At 39.1% G+C, this 18000-nt stretch overlaps 1 protein-coding gene across 1 annotated transcript; it reads right to left on the reverse strand.

The window, feature by feature from the left end:
- Positions 1–969: 969 nt before the first annotated feature.
- On the reverse strand, positions 970–16055 carry cavin1a (caveolae associated protein 1a). The gene is made up of 2 exons (XM_072368837.1): positions 15219–16055; positions 970–2811 (listed from the first exon to the last, which is right to left on the reverse strand). Exons 1-2 carry the CDS (start codon positions 15717–15719, stop codon positions 2059–2061), a joined length of 1254 nt encoding a protein of 417 aa, XP_072224938.1. The 5' UTR covers positions 15720–16055; the 3' UTR covers positions 970–2058.
- Between the last annotated feature and the right edge of the window lie 1945 nt (positions 16056–18000).

Consider the following 18000-nt stretch of genomic DNA (forward strand, 5'->3'; position numbering starts at 1 on the left):
AAGATATATTTGTCAAAAATGAATACAAAGATAAATTTGATCTTACAGGCCTATATCTTTTTATTATTTGATTCATTCATGATTTTTTTCCGCTTCATGCTTTGGAATATGGTGTACACATACTTTATATCATCATCATCACACAAACACACACACATGCTTTCTTTTTTCCCCATTTTCCTTTTTCCCTACGCTGCTCAATGATCAGAGAGAGCACTCTCCTTAATTGCATTTCCCCACCTATTGATTATTTTAATGCTGTTCCTCGCCACACGCTGGGCCTCCCTGTGCCACCAACGCATCAAGGTCACACATGTCTGCAGGGAGGAAAAAAGAACTGATACACTCACCTTGTTCCTGTCTGGAGCCTTGTGTGCTTGCCTTTCATGATCTAAAGTGGCAATAGTTGAGCACTGCCTTTGCTAGTTTGCATCAAAATCAGAATATATAACAGCTATAGCAGCTTTCTCTCATCCTACTTGGCTCTTTTCTCTAAGTCAAAATGACATCTTCATTGTATGATTTATGAGCAGGTGGCTTTTTTCGTCAGCGCGGACACTTCTTTTATTATTCAGAGGAAGCACAGGATTACAGCTCATCTTTGCTAAGAAATGTTTGTAGACTGTATTGTCTTGTTGCTGCATTCTGACATTTATGAGTGCCATGTCATTCATAAAATGTGGCAATGTGCTGTTCAGGATGATGTGCTCCTCCACATGTTTGCAAAGTCATTTAACAGTCATCCTCTTTTCAGACCATCCTTTGTCTGCCTGCTATTACAGTCAGACATTTTTAACAAGGACCTGAAAATGTACTGTGACGAGATGAGACGAGATGTGACCATGGTGACGCAGTTGTTTCTCGTCTACTCGGTGCAGACATTGGTGAGTTCAATGAAACTTGGGAAGCAATATGCAACACATACAACACGATAAATGTACATAAAAACATTACAGTAAATAACCAAAGGTTTTCAAGCAGGCTGTATTTTGGTAAGATATATTGCAGCAAAGTTTCAATTCTAAATGGCAAGCTCCACTTTAGGTGTTTATTTAATCGAAGCAGAAATTCTATTGTGTGATTAGTTATGGACCAAGAAAGGAGTGGTGAAAATTATTCCCACACAGTGACATAGTTTAACTTAAAACTCTCATCAAAGCACAGAAAATGTACAAACAGGTCATTGACTTGCTGCCTTAAAAAATATAAATCATTCTACTTCTGAAGGTTTAATCAAGTACACACCAATAATCTTTTCCTTTTTGTGGGGTCATTTCTGTAAGTGTTTAAGCATTCTGATATTTAAGATTGTCAGTGTGTCAAAGTCACCAGTATTATTTATTGGACATTATCATGAGTAGACATCTTTCCTTCAGTTTTTTAACTTGACAGACATGTTAAATTGTCATATTTGGTGAATTGTTTGAATAGCTGGTGGTACAAAAACTTTATGCCACATTGCTTTTACAGATAAGGATTTAAGTTTTTTAAAGTCGTTTGTCTAAATTCAGCCTCACTCTTCTATCCTCTGCCAGCACCCTTTTAATCTTGTCTAAAGGGTAAACCTTACATATTTCTTTGTTTCACACATGCACATTACATGAAACCATCCACTACTTCATGAACCTCCCGTCCTACTTCCCTTTTCCATATGAATTAATGTACATGTCATACATGGGAAAAACATTACCTCATAAAAACAAGGACTATTTAGAATTTTTTTAAAAGATATACAGTTAATCAAATCAAAAACAAACAAATTTCCTAGACATGTAAGTCTAACATAAACAGCCAGTCTTGAGGATATTTCAAATACTAGCTTAGTTTTTGTTTAGTTTCTATCATTTGTCTGGTAAATACAAGCAAAGAGGAAATCCATCCATCCATGCTGGGTAGGATGAAAAGTGAAAAGAGAACAAATGAGATGTCAGGTTGTGATCACCTCTAGAAAATCCCCATGACCATTACTGTGTCCCTCTGTTTCAACTCATTCATCGACACTGTTTCCTTCTTCATCCTTATATCGCTTCCTTCAACATTATGTTGAGCTAGGAGCCTCTATTCGCTTTGGGCCTTCTTTAGATGGTCTGGTTCCACCCTGACCAGCTGAGAGTCCTCAGTGACAACTAATAGAGCCTGCATTTCTGGGCTGTCCACATTCACCAGCTCCTCTTCCTCCAGCTCTGAGTGTAGACCCATCTCGTTCTCCTCTCCCCCTGGTGGAGCCTCTTCCTCGGTTACCTCCACCATCTCTGTGTTCTGCACCACCTCCACCTCACCTTCTCGAATCTTCTTTACATGGAAGGTAAAAGGGGGAACTCGATACACGGTTGACTTGGAGCGAGCATGGATTTTGTGGTCGGGAGTGAGGGATTTCTTCAGCTTCTCTTTAGAGCTTTTCACTTTTGCTCTGCGTTCCAGGTTGGGGGTCATGCGGCTCCCAATTTTACCAATCTTTTTCTCAAGATTGTGCTTTGTTTTCTCCAGGTTGTCACGGGTTCTCTGCCTTGTTTTCTCCATGTTCTCACGGGTTCTTTGCTTGGTTTTCTCCAAATTTTCCTTAGTCTTTAGTTTGGTCTTCTCCATTTTCTCTCTGGAGAAGGCTTTCTTTATGTTGTCCACTTGCTGTTGGATGCGCTTTGTACGAGTCTCTACGATAACCTCATCAACCTCCACTTCTTCATCCGAATTGAGATTCCCTCTTAATCCCTCCTGCTCCTCTTCTGGGATTTGTTCCAGACCTTCCATTGCTTTACCTTCAGCTGTCTCAGCTGTCTTGGATTTGGATGCCTTTGGCAGCTTCACTTGGTCCTGAAGGTAAGAAGAAAGGAGGGGTAAGAAAGACAGAAAACTCTTCAGCCACAGAAAGAGTGGGAATTAAACACAATTTTCAGTCTGACATAAAATTTCCAGCTAAAATGGCACTTCACTGATTTAGATAAACAATGTCATCTGATTTAAAACCTAATAAAAATCATCTGCCAGAAAAATGGTGTTGAAAAAGTGAGCAAGATACTTTACAGGATCATGCATCATCTTAATGTCCAGCTCACAACTGTAGCTGATGCAGAGTGCCATCTAGTGGTGTCAATTGTATGCCATCAGTCATGTCCCAACAGAATTTAAAATCTAGATTTAAATATAAAAGCATGAGCTGTTGTAGTCATGTGTTCTACAACAACAATAATAAAACAACTGGGCTTGAGGAAAAACTTATATTTTCTGCAACTGCAGTCATACTGAAACCAAAGCCATCAAGCTTCTGCATCTAACCACAGCATTTCCTGACATTTGCTATCTTTTCTGTATAAAAAAAGTTTAACTTACACACTCAGCTGAATCCAAAATTTGAAAGAGGATCTTCTAAATCAAATTCTGAATACCGAAATTTGAGGAAATTAAATATTCACTTATTTTCACTGTAAATTACAAAAGTCATTTAATTTAGAGGCCTGCTTTGGTTTTGTTGAAAAGCTTTGGTGGTTTGGCAGTTTCAGTTTATCAATAAATCTGCAATCTCTGTTAGTACAGCAGTTTCATACCTCAGCAAAATTTATTCTCATAGGCACACCTAGAAGTAGGACCACAGTACCTGCTTAACAGCAGCAAAACCGAAAATGAGCCACTAGTAAAGACGGTTGTCCATGTTTATATGTGAATGCACCCCTTCTTTAAACTTTAACTCTTAGAAAAAAAAATTGTAGAACTTCACGATAAACAGCGTTGTGAGGTTTTCCTTGAATCCACAATGAAAGTGCCTGACTTTGCAACATGACTTATAGAAAACCACAATGCTTCTGTTCTGCTGACAGATGCAAATCAGCCATCACTGCAGCAACAATATGTTTAAAGTCGTTTGGCCAGACACTGTCAGTGTGATACCAGATTTCCACCCTAGAGAGAGGCAGAAGCACGCTAAAGGTGTGATCCCATCCCATCTTGTTTATGACCATTGGAGAAATTGAGCGGGGTTTTAAGTTAAACTGCTGCTCATCAGTGCAACACTTCTGCTTTACTGTTGCTGTGATCTTTGCTCTATTGTCACGGTCACAAACGTTGTAGATGTACAAATATAAATCTGTTATAACTTTAAAATGCCACCATTTCCATCTTATTACAGAGACAGCCCCAAAATATGAACAGACATTTTTCAGCTAGTGAGTGAAAAGTAAGACCTTTTGTTGTTCTTCAGTCTGAAACTATGTATTCTAAGTCATGGAAACATTTGTTTTACAGCTCACCTTTGAGTTGTGTATTTTTATTGCAATTTTGATTGTTTTCTTTATATTTTGCCTTTGTTGCATTTAATTTTCTTTCATCTTGAGCACAAACCATTTAATAAGTCATTTTCATCCAGCTAAACGTGTGTATTAAACTCTCATTTACAGTGTAATTTGATCTTTAGAGAGAATGAGAAATTAGACTTTATCAAATGAATGACTCATTTGATTGGTAACTTTGTCTTGTTATTTTTCAGCATTAAAAATGAAATAAAAGTGAAATAAAGATGCAGGTAAACTCATGTATTGGCCTTAAATTACGTCTTACAGAACTTTTCAGATGTTCGTGATAAATTTGAGAAACAAAATGTGTCTCACTCTCAGTTTTTCCAATGTCAGCTCAGACGAAAGATGAGATCAACAAAGAAACCTCTTTTTCACATTCTGCCAAATCTAGATAAATGTCCCTGGAGAACAGCGGTTCATTTGAAACAATCATGAAACACTGCTCACTTAGAGCAGATGTTTTGTTTATCCTCTACATCATAAAACTCTAAACCACTGAATTGGGACTATTGCAAACATAGAAATATTTAATACAGCTGCCTTACGGTATTCAATAAATCATCATCGGCATGGTAACAGATTAATTTGAGGCATTGCATATGACACAAATGAGCAGCTTCATTGTCTAAATTCACTTGAAGCTTTATGACGTATAATATATCTCACCTCAAACTTAATCAATGTTAGTTCTGTCCTTCTTTTTTTGTTGTGCAACCACTACCTTTATTTAAAGGGATACTCACATCAATAATATTTGATATGCAGCTCCATATCTCAACAGGAGAGATAGATTACAGTGGATACACTTTACTCATTATATTTATTGTAAAAAAAGTAACTTATAGTACTGATAAATAAAATAAAAAAAAACAATACTATAATCATATCTGGCTTCTGAAAAACAAACACCTGTCAGCTCAAATAAGCATCACATCTCCTCAAGCAGTTCAAATACTGCCACACGATCCTATCATAAAACGGACTTTGCCTCCTTATCTGGAGCTGTGTGAAGTGGACCTGGCCAACCCGCTCTCTACGGGTTTATTTTCAGCTGGCCTTTCCCTCTGAATTCCATCTACTGTTCTCTGGCTACCAGCCACTGCATCGCTCAGTCCGACAGACACCCTCTACCCCAAACAACACCCTCCCCTCCCCCTGCAGCAACAAATAAACAGAGCTCTCTGTCACCATGGCAACCGGCCCCTCCTGTTGTCCCTGGTGAATAGTGAAGTTCAGCTGGACGAACAGGTGACATCTTTACAATAATATACCGATGGGATTGCTGTGACCATGTTACAGTTATACCAAACTGAATGCTGCATCCGCTTTGCAGACATGCATACTGAACAACGCAAGCTTTAGTTATGATAGTAACATTAAGGAATTGAATGTATATTCAAATTGCGTGGGCACATGATGTTACTGCAATATTTTTACAGAAAGCTGGTCAGATTTTGTTCTTCTTTTGTTGTACCAAAACAAAAAAACAAAGTTCGAAGAAACAAAAGGAAGACCATTGCATATTGTTGGTTGTACAAGAAGCCACTGAAATGACTTTACAGGTTCCCGTTAAAGCCTCTTTGTTGCAAGTGTTCAGGGATAAAAACTCAGCTCTAAAATCTAAGTCTTAAATTATAATACTGATTTCTTCAGTTTTCAGAGGAACTCACATGAGATACAATGTTTAAATATAAATGCCTTTCATGCCTGGGCTTTAAAACAGACATGTAAACTCTCCCTCACACACAGAATAAGAAACAGTACTTTCCATAATTACAACTATCGACAGGAAAACATGCATGTACTGTACATGGCAACAGATGAGGTCAATGTAAGAGAGAAAACGTAACATGGGAATCATGTTATTTTCATACTGTGTCTCAGCACAGCAATGTACTATTTATCAGGAACACCGTTGCCAAACTAACTGATGTTACATGCATACATCTAAAAACTGAAAAGAAAAGTACACCAGAGTTTAAAAATTTGATGAAATACTGGTTTACTGGGTCCACGTGTTTTTGAACATCATGCTTGTTCTTTCCAATTATTTACAGTTAAAGTGTTGTATTAAACATAAAAACACAACAATAAAACGCAATCATCATTTTTATCCACTGAAATTTTACATATATTAGAAATATATAAGAGACCAAACAGTTTATGATGTTAAATCAACTGGTCGACAGCTTAGCGATCTTTGAAATGCTCCTAAATGACCTTAGACCTACTTTGCATCTTGCCAACATTCAGACTTGTGATACACTGATGTGTGACAAGGAAATATCAGCCTTTGTCAGACTTTTAAAGTTCCTGGGAACATGCGTTGGGGACATTTCCCAGTTTACACTACTTGGAAATTGTGATGGTATCAGCTAGCCCTGTTTGGGTTTCCCAGCCTGATTACAAATCACAAGACTGAGAGCTTGAGGTTGAATATGGTAAGTCCATTAGCGTCTCCATGTTACCTTTCCTCTCCCTTTCCACTTACAAGCAGTGGAAAAGTTGACCCACGGTGTGTGTGTATTTACTGACAGGTGCCAGGAGAACGGCGATTTGAGCATGCTCTGCTCAGAGAAAAAAGGCTTACTTGTTAATGTTTCTGTCCTATAAAAGTGGCATGATGTGTATGCCTCATGGAAAACTTGGCTGTAAAAAGTGGGTACACTTTAAATGGTCTATGTTTGTTAGGAGAGGCCAAATACTACTGAACCATCTCTCATGAATTACAACACAGGAAATGCAATTAAAATGTTCAAACCTAATAAGAGCTGAAATTACTGGTACGTTAGTATGTCTACAACCCATCCAAAAAAGGGAGTGAGACAGAATGTGACATAGAAAACCTATACTGTTAGACACAGCATCATCAGTGTAACCCCTCTGTTTTGAGGAAACAAACTGTGTGGAACAGTAATCGACTGTTGCCATGGACAACGAAAGAAACACTGCCTTCAATCAGCACTATACTAAGACGGCAGCAGCTCTGACTAAAGCCACTGGCATGTCTCTGGCTCTGTTACACTCGCTGTCAGTCCGTACGCTCACTGTAACAAGACCACCAATATTCAACAAGCATGTTTTCATTGACAACAATTTGTAGAATAAGAAACTATGAAGGTTGTTGGAAATCATTTTTGATTTCCGAAACTTCAAGCACACCCAAAATGTGTTATGTGTACCAGATATTTCCCTTTTTTAGAACTTCTCTGGACTGATTGTGTGTATTTTTGTGGCGTGTGCCCCATAGTCAATAACTTCTGCATCAAAATGAAAATATTGGATGGATGCCATAAAGGATAGTATTTAATCAGTTGTGATAAATGTATACGATTCTGATTTTAAGTAAATTGTCACTTTACTGTAATGGTGATACCACTGTGCGATATTTATGACTATATTCTGTTTTTATTGGCTGCAAGCATCTTATTACCCTTCATTTGCATTTAAAGTTGAACAATCTGAAAAGATAGCAGGCCTCATCACTGTTTAAATAATGAATCTGGACCCAGGAACAGATGATCTTAATCCACCTACATGATTGCAAACATTGAACAGTCTTGTAGATTAGCAGACCACACCACACATCATTCCTTTCGAGGCAGTGTGATGAAAGGCTTCTCTGGTGAGTCACAGGAGCAGCTGTCTGATCCTATCCAGTCCTTGCAGCTGTGCATTTAACGTTCACAATGAGTGATATTACAGACCTGTGTGCCACTTCAGGACGGGAAAAGACCAAATGAGAGATTGACATGAGGTGGAGGTTTGCATGTTAGGGTCCCTCGGAGGCTTGTATTGCGATGCTTTGATCTCTAAAGAGAGCTTGGAGCATAAATTTAGGACATAAGCGTACCCTGGTCATTAATATTGATTCCTCCCACACTCTCCTAAATAAAGCTCAGACAATTCACAGATGATAGCCACCTGCCTACTACTTTAGTATTTTGGCGATGAGTCATATGACGGGAAGCAAACTTCAAATTCTCCCTCATGAGGCCCGATTATATGATGTCTGGGAAGCTTAATCTAATGGTGCTATATTTAGGGGTCTACGTTGTTGCAGAGAAGTTAACCAATCCCATGCTGTCTGTAGACAGAGTCATTCAAAGAAAGGGCTTTTACACACTGCACAGTTATGGCTATGGCAGGTTACAGTTCATTCCACAGGAAGGGAATCCTTTGATCCTTGGTCATGATTTATGATTTCACACACACAGAGGAGCCCCTTTCCACAGCTCAGCCTTCCCACATCTAGGACTCCGAAACCACTGGAATCTCAGTAGGGTTAGTCCCATGCAAAGGTGGAAAATTTGCTTTTCCATTTACAACTTTGGGTGAACTGCCAGCTTCAGTGATGGAATGAATTGTATAACTCTCTTTAAAGCCGACATCCATATTGTCTACTGCTGTAAGTAAGTAAACCAAATATAATCATTCTCACAATTTTCCTTTTACGAATATGGACGATTTAAACTAGTTCAAACATAAACATGAATTTCCTGAAACATGTAGATTTTAAAAACCGTTTGAAAATTTTTTATCTTTTAATTGGTAGTATTCTTTTCGTTTATGTGCAAAACACAAATGACCACTTTACAGGAGTGTGTCTGAAAGTAAGTGAATTGCGTAGTTGCTCACGCAAGTTCAGCTTTGGGGAATTACAGCTTAATGATTAATGAGCAGTGGCAAGTGGCAAGGAGCGAAGGCATTCTGCCAGTCATGCATAAGCTTTGCTTTCTGAATTGAGCTATTGTTGGTGTGACGATAAGGTAGCTGGGGCAATGTCGGTGGAAAAATCAACGGTCTTGTTATTAAAAGTAGTCATAAAATTCCTTGTAGAATTTCAAAAAGGGTTTAAATCTGAAAGTGGGCCTACAGGCGCAAACAAAAGCCGCTTATGCTGAACCTAATTAAGGCACCATTTATATAATTCATGTATAAATCATCTTAAACATCCATGTCCATGCAAAATCTAATGCCAAGGGTATCTTAAACCCACAGTTTCCTGGCACATGAACTCAGTGACTGCCTGTAATTCACACATCGGCTTCAAGAAGAGCGAGTTGTCACAGCTGCAGTGAAATATACCACTGGAGTAACCTGACTGAGTGTTTGCACAGAGGAGGATTTACTTTCACACGCAACATGTTATTTATATTCAACCTGAATGTATAGATGGTAAATAAAGAACTATTTCTAATAATACAGAAATATAAAGAGGCTTAAAAGATGTCATTTAGTGGTAGTTAAATATACTGGAAATTTCCGGTTTATTTAGAAAGGTTTTGAAACATCCACTTCCAGTATCAGTGTGTCAGCTGGTCGGACACATTCAATTTAGTCTCTCCAGAAACCAAATCTGCACACTGTGCTGTGGACAGTGTTCCAGTGTAATACTTTCATTAGACAACACAAATTACACACACACACACACACACGTACACAAATATATATATTTTCTTTTTCATATGACCTTAACTCATAGCTAACATACTGCTTTCCAACAGTGTAGAAACAACTAACATATGGCAATATTTGAAACAGATATGATATTATACATTAATATAATATAGATTACACTAAATGTTATTCACAGATATGTGCCGTGTTTCCACCTCTTAAAATAGCATGGGTCGTCTTTCTGCTGTTCAAACTGTATATCCCGATGAGTCGAGAATAGGAAAGGATACAGTAACACTATCAGTAATTTCACCATCTGCCTCTTAAACACACACACGCATACAAAAGCACCACAGAGTGTTGTAAACTTGATCTGAAAAAGCAGACCAGAGAAGGCCTACACTGTATGTCAGTTTGTGAAATTACACTTGCCCAGTTGGGTCACACAGCTGTTTAGGCCTGAGGGAGTGGTACGTGTTAAAAATGCTGATTCCTTTACACATAAACACATAACGTTAACGTCACTGTCAACAAATGTCATCTTGTAGAGAAAAGAAAAGAAAATAGATTAAAAGAAAAATGTAGAAAAACAAGGTGAACAGTAGCAGAGGATGCTGGCTGATACACAAGTAACACAAACAGCAGGATTTTCAAAGGAAGAATGATGTTGTTGAGATTTCAAAATTACAAACTAAGTGGAAGGATTGTTTTGGCTTTGGACTGAGTTCATTTCTTTCTTGTCATTAACAAAATATCTGTGCGCTGAAACAAAAAAGAAATAGAGCTAGACTGTTTTCAGAACCCAAATTTGAACAAATAGGCCAAGAGAAACATTACTCTGGCTCCATGATGATCCGGCTGCTGCTGAAACTAATGAGCTGTGAGGGAAACACAAGCGGTGGATATTAAAGGAGTAGTTTGACATTCTGAGAAATGCACGGTTGCTTTCTGGCTCTGAGTTAGATGAAAATATGTTAACACTTATATCTGGATAGATTTTTTATCACTATTAATTTGCAAAGAAAGGTTTGCGATTTAGTCAAGCTATAGTGGATGCTGCCCAAAGTATTGCTGATATTAACCAACAACATGTCATATGTGGGTTTTAGAAGTGTCATTGATAGATTGATAGACTTTCTGCTCGTTAGTGTGGCCATTTGGTTGTAAATTTCAGGTCCAGAGTCCCTTTGGAGCTAAACGCACGTAACAAAAACATTTAAACTGGTCGCACTGAGTGCACTGATTACACATGCGTTAGAATCAACAATTAGGAGAAAAAAAAACGCAACTGACAAAGAAGACAAAGAGCAAAATAACGACGTGAAGACCGTACCACCAGTACCCACACCTCTCCAATGTGTTGTAGAGCGCCTACAAGTCCATGCATGGGAAGCTTCAGCTTCAGAAGAAAAGGAGAGACATCTTAACATTTCTCTGACCTTTGGTGCCATTGCTCTTCTCTTTTTATATGTTATATTTTTACAAGATTGCCACCAGCAAACAAACTATTTTACATACATGCAAGGACTCAGATGTGGTTCAACTTAGAGGTGGCTCAACATTATAGCTGACATGCAAGTGTAAAAATGGAGAGTCTCCATGGGGATAATCTTTCCATCCACTCAGGACAGCGAGGGCAGACGGAAAGAGATCCCCATAGTGTGCAAAGTGCTGCAGCAAATCCTGAATGAGCCCTTAGGTAGTCTAAGTGGGAATAAATGGGCTATGCTGATAGTGGGAGTGATAAGGGGGAGAAATGGAGAAGGGATGAGAGCAAGTGCTGGCAGGACAGGCAGAGATGCCAACAGGATGAATCACAACGCCAGCTTGGTACTGCTAGTTGACTGCTTTTCCGTCAAGTGGCTTTCTCTCGCCTGTGAGAACATGTTAAGTACTTTATAACTATTCTTTTGTTGTGGTGCTAACATCCAATCTATGCCTGGAAAGATTTAGCAAAGTGGACAAATTTCTGGCTGGATCACTATGTCTGGAGTAGATGGGACGGTGTTATTACGGAGCCTGCTCAGAGTGGAAATCTATTAAAGAAAGGTGGCCTGGTGGTGAGGTTGGAGGCTGTGATTCGAGCTCTGGGTGGTCTGGGATGCTGGCGTGGACTAAGTAGTCTGTAACTGAGAAGTCTTACATCTCCCTGATAGAGTTGACCACATAGCTATCGCTGTTCCTTCGCTGTAGCCAAACAAACCCTCATTCCAGACATACGGCAGTACTGTCTCACACTCTGATGGACATACGCTATCATATTGCATAAACTAGATAAAGCCACATAATTATGTAGATAAAGTGCACTTTGAAGCATGTGAAACTTAAATCAAGCTCACTGAATCATTGGAGTTACAATATGAACACTGTTAAAGTAAAGTGGGTAATTGTTCCATGTGCATTCAGAATATTTAAATAAAAGTAGAAATTAAAAATGGCTGTTATACACTAGCTTGACTATCTTATTTTCCAACTCACAAAAAGAATGTTTGGTTAAACTGCAACAAATTACTCAACTCTTCAATCAAGCGTAATCAACTTAATCTTAATCAAGCTTATCAGAGGCAAACAGCTTTCATCTTCTGAAGAAGAACTGCGCAACTTCCTTATTGTTGGTGCAGTCATCCAGATTGTGGTAATACCCCAAAAGAACGCAGCTTTGCTTTTTCTATTGTTTTTTGAAGATGTTTCATGTTAAATGAAGATGTTAAAAGTTTTCTTCAACAGACTGGTGGAGAGTTTCAGGGTTTTAAGCTGCTGTTGAGACATTCACACTTTTAGATACTTTAAGGTCACACGTGTGCCAATTGCCACTTTTCCATTGCCGTTTAGATTTGCCTTAAGGAGATGTGAATAGAATAAGGTGAATATTAAGCACTTGGGAACTTCCTTATTGCTTGAATGTAGATCTGCTGCACAATGACACCAACCTTTGTATTCCTTACTGCCATCATATTACAACAAGCAAACTTGACTTGGACATTAAAAGCATTTTGTTTATGTCCTTATGGCTTATGAAACAGGATATTGGTCTTGAGAAGCAAAACTAAAATAACCTGCTGTAAGGGACCAAAAGGAAATGAGGAAATAAACTCATTGTGAGTGATTGCCTCTTTTGAAAAAGAGAAAAACAAAAAACGGCTCAGGCAGGGAGAAAACATGCAGTAAGCGTCTTTAACCAAGTATCCATTGAATCACTGGTCATTTGCTGCCTGCAGGGCAGGGTTCTTGCAGCTTGAGCTGCAGCAAGGGTACACAGTCATGAGATTGTTATCCTAAAAGCCCATCCTCACACGTCCCGGAAGAATCCCCCCACTGTATACCCACAGCTTATATGTAACCTGCATTTGGTAACTATGTCGTCGCCACACCCTGTTGTTGCCTGGGGACCCTGCATGCTACCATCACTACAGGTTTAAATATAAGGCATCCCCATCTTTCCAGACGGACATTTTCAACTACGTGGCTATTCTCAGAGGGCACATGTAGAGTAGCATGAGGGAAAAAATAAACAACGCCCGCAGTTAAGGCAACTATCAGCTCAACAAAGAAGAGTATGGGGTGCTACTCCACTGTAAAATGTTTCACTTCTCTTACTAAAATTCTAGCTTCCCTGACACTGACATTGTAGGTGAAAGCCAATAGTGGTGTGGAATGACCACATGCACACACGCACGCACACAGGCAAACTAATTCCATGGGCGTTTGCCTTCACCTCTACATGCCGTACCACAACCCTAACCTCAGCCTTACCGTAGATCTAATTCTAAACTTGTCCACTCTAATACATTAACACGCACAGAGACAGTGGAAAGAGGTGAAACTTGACTGAGAGCCAGTGTTGATTTGCACTGCTGCCAATATCTAACCAGCCTATCTGTTGTTCAATTGAACTAGACACGGTGCAGCAGCCCCCTGGCAAAAAATAGCAGGAGCCAAAAACACCCTCTGCAACATGGAAGCTGCAGCGCCTACAACTGCATTGAAAACATGGCAGCGACAAGTTTAGACAGTGTCACTGACCTTATGGCTGAGATTATACCAACAGTGAGTAATTTAGGATAATTTATACTCTGTCTGTGCTGAAATGCAACAAAAAGTAAATCAGAAAAACAATCAAATGTTAAACTTTTCAAACAAGAGTCACAGTTACAAACTCTTTTCCTATTCTTGTACAGTATCTGTTACACAGACCTCTGCGGAGATACACAGATGAAAAGGCTTGCGGGAGTGTCACAAATGGCAGGAGGCACCTGCTTTACAGAGTAATTTATTGAGGTCTAGTGTCTATGATTGGATTTCTGCAAGATGCCAATAGTGTAACCTGCTCCCACATTGGACATCCAGGGAGAGTGATGTGAAAAGTTTGTGCCTGCCAATATGGATCCTGAAGTAAGCTCTATTCATGAGAATCTTACAACCCTCAGATCCACTTCTCCTAATGTTTTTAAAGAGAGTTATCTTCTCCAGATAGCAAAGGTTCAGACATTATAAGTAAAAGGTAACTTGATTTTCTTGAGGTGTTGTGGAATGACTCATTCTAAACCAAATGGCAAAAAAACTATTTTAAGCAGATTGTTTACACAAGTGTAAGACATGACGGAACGTCCTGCTAAAAAAAGAACTGTTCACTGAGGATATTGCGCTCTTTGACTGTTCACGGGGGAATCATTTTGTTTCTCTCTTCTTTTTATTTGCCAGTTTTTTGCTCCAAGTTATTTGTAATAACATCTTATTTCTGTAAAGAACCCACAAAGCCTCTTGCAGTATTAATATCTGTGTAATCATTAACTCATGTGTACGTTTGTGCACCACCATGAAGCGTGTCCCACTTCTGAGAAATCTTCACGATAAAAACTACATCTTCATCGCAACAACTGCCTGCCAAATATCTGTCCTCAGAGCACTCAGAAGTGGGGCGTTGGTTCTGTCTCAAGTAGCCCCACATGCCTGTGTTTATAGGCCTTATATTCTTATTTACACCCACAAGTCTTTATATAGTTTCATTGGGTAATCGTGAAGGCCTGTGGAGTGGGAGAGGTTACTACCTGTCTTCATTTTTTCCATGGAAGCTACTGGTTTTCCCTCCACCAGCATGAGGAGAAATCTACCACTCAGTGAGCGTGAACAGAGACTGTACAGAGATTTCTACATAGTAGAACGCACTGTTGGATACTTCGTAAACATTACAGCCTTATTTAAGTTTAAGGAAAGGGTGATTCAGATATTTAAGTCATGGAAACCACAGAGCCGCACCCTGCACGAACCATCAGCCCCCTTTTTCATTTTTACCAAAAGAGGTCAACTCATGCTGCAGTGTGAATGTGTGAGATGATGTCAAGAGATGCTCTGAAAGACTTTCAGGTTAATTTCACACTTCTTGCCAAACTTTCTTTCAGATGTGGGGAATGCAACACACCCCGTTCTGAACTAACACCATGTTGTTATTTTCACCACATTCTCACACACAATGCTACTGTAAGTCTGTTATAACCTTTAAAGTGATAAAGGAACAATCTCTCCACACTTCACCTGGTAGATGAGGACTTTGAAGTTGCGCCTCTTGAGCAGCTCATTCTCGTTGCTCTCCAGCTTCTTGATCTGGCCCGCCTGCCTCTCCAGGTTGCTACGAACTGTTTTCACGTTGACACTGACTTTGCGCACCTTCTCCAGCATTTTGTTGACAGTCTTGGCAGTGTCTACGTGGTTCTTGGACAACTTAGCCAGCTCCCCTTGGATGGTTGACACAGACTTATCCATGGCTTCCTGCCGAGCCTCGAGTCCATTCTGGGTCTGCTGGATTTTGTCTACCACCCCGATTATCTTGTCAAGCAGAGACAGAACCATGACCCCATTCATCTGAGCTTCACTCTTGCCTCCAGAGCCAGTAGACAGAACCAGGTCCACCTCTTCAGTACTGTCATCGTCATCTACTGCCGGCTCTGTGGCAGCACCCATCAAAGCTACCTCTTCATCATCGTAAGGCACTTCTGCATGGACTACATGCTCTTTTTTAACACTTGTATCCGCCATATCTGTCAACTCAGAATTAAACTGCTTGCACTACTGAAAAGAATGCACTACTGAAAACCAATCCAATGGATCCACTTTACACAAAAATGAATACCAAATCCTTTTTCTCTTCCTTTCTGACAACTTTCTGGACCACTTGTTTGCCTCTCACAAGTCTACTTTACACTTTGAATTTCTCTCCAACCTCGGTCTCTTACATTCAGCCCTCTCTGTCTCTCTCTGCCTCTGCTTTGGGATGCCAGCCAGCCAAGGGGAGTGAGGCCTCTCACAGCTGAAGCATGTGTGCCCTGACTCAAATGCCTCTGCTGCCTGTGAATTCACTCAGTCAAACTTTTTCCATCTCTTACACCAGGCCTCCACCCACCACCTCCCCTGCTGCCGGGACTCCACCCCATTTCTGTCACCAAGCACAGGGCAGAATGTTTCCAGGCCCAACCTCTTAAGGTGACATGAAACTCATAACTGACATGAAAAGTTGAGGGCTACTTGTGAAAAGATAAAAAAAAAAAAAAGATTGCATAAATTCAGATCATGCAGCCTTGACAACTTTCACAGTCCCTGAAAGTACAACTGTTCTCTACAGGTCTCCCTTTCCTTATATTTTGTATTGGCTTGTGAAAATATTTATGCCTGCACAGTCATAGATCTGAAAAATCTAAAGTCGTACTTCGGTAGGTGAATAACAAAGAGAATCGTGCAAAAGCTTGAAAAATGTATATTTCTTAAAAACCCCTTATAATAAGATTTTTTCAAAAGGATTTTTTAAGGAATTTAACAAATTAAGGAAGAAGTTGAATGAATGGAGACAAATGAAGAATATATGAATATCAATTTGCCAAACTAATTAAAAGCTTATGAAATTAATCTTTAAAGCTAGTTGGTAGTTTTGTTGTTAATATTGTTTCCGGTATGACAGTCTAAGATTTATCTCGAGTGTTCACCGGAAGTTAAGAGAGCGTGGATTATCGTTAACATGAATTTGCTCTTACAGTTACCCACTATGGCCACTAGAGGACAGAAATAATTCCTGCTTGAGTTCAAACGCTGCATCTTTTTATCAGTTGAAGCGGATTTACCGCCTTTTGAGGTGAATTCAGCTTAGTTATGCTTACTTTTTAAAAAAATATATATTTTTCTAATTTTACTTTAATACTATACGCTCTTATAATAGGCGCGATGTGTTTTGTGATCCATTATGAGTCTCCTGCTTGCAGTTTGAACACTTTCAATAAGGAAACTGGGCTCCGCTCCACAAATCAGCTTGTTGTTAAAGTTAAATTAGCCAGAATGTTGTTATTTCTATTTATAAGCACGCTAATAATCAAATTGTGCAAATTTATTGTGATTTAATGATTTTACCTTTGGTTTTCATTTTGAATGGTGAATGTTTGCTGATACCTTGTGGTCGAAAGACAACAATTTATCAAGTTCACAATATAGGGACATGACAACATAATACAATTTCCGATGACAGCCTTCAAAATATGGTAAACCAACTTCTGCTGCTGGAAACAAACTAAGAAAACCGTTTTAGTCATCATGAACTCATAAACTAACGTATTTCCATACAGTATTGTGTAGGGTTTTGTGCAAATTCATATGTCATATTTACATATAAATATTTATGAACTGCCAGGCAAGGCACCGGTTGATAACAGATTTCTTAAATATCTAACGAAATTATCAACTGCCGAACAATGTTTAAAAAAAGCTTTAAAACACCAGTTTTACTGCCCTCTAGTGATTACAAAGAGTAATGGTATTGAAGGGGATAAGCATCAAGTGAGACATAATGTGATGTGGTACTACTTCCGATTAAAACATCCAAAATAAAGCTGAAGAATGACGTTGTGTGGTTACACATTATCACCACGAGCGGCCACACGACTTTAAAGCCTATATATGCTATATTTTCCCTTTGGCATTTAGAAGCACATATAGAAGTTATAGAAGTAATGTAAGAATATCTTGTCTGACCTCGGTCATAGTGCCGCTTGTTACTTTTTTTTTTTTTAGTTTGTGCCGATCTCTTTTTCTTTTCTGTGGATCAATGATAATCCTTGTAAATTTTCTTTAAAAAAAAAACAACTAAACAAACGAAAAAATAATTAAAATGTATAAATCAGTATATGGTTACCATGCAACCGTGACGTTAATGTTCAGATATTAAGGTAGACAACGGCGCACTATTACTTCCGGTAATACATTTCAAAATAAAATCCACAAGCAAGCAACAACGTAGTTAAGCGACGCGACAGGTCATGACAGAAGCTCCAAGCCA

This window comes from Leuresthes tenuis, unplaced genomic scaffold (assembly GCF_036924035.1).
Source record: "Leuresthes tenuis unplaced genomic scaffold, fLeuTen1.0.hap1 SCAF_17, whole genome shotgun sequence".
Lineage (NCBI taxonomy): Eukaryota > Metazoa > Chordata > Actinopteri > Atheriniformes > Atherinopsidae > Leuresthes > Leuresthes tenuis.

Excerpts from the sequence above, each read along its gene's own strand:
- cavin1a (XM_072368837.1), bottom strand. The coding sequence starts at position 15,719 with ATGGCGGATACAAGTGTTAAAAAAGAGCATGTAGTCCATGCAGAAGTG. Across the intron at positions 2,812-15,218 it reads TCAAAGTCCTCATCTACCAG|GACCAAGTGAAGCTGCCAAA; the intron begins GTGAAGTGTGGA and ends TCTTACCTTCAG.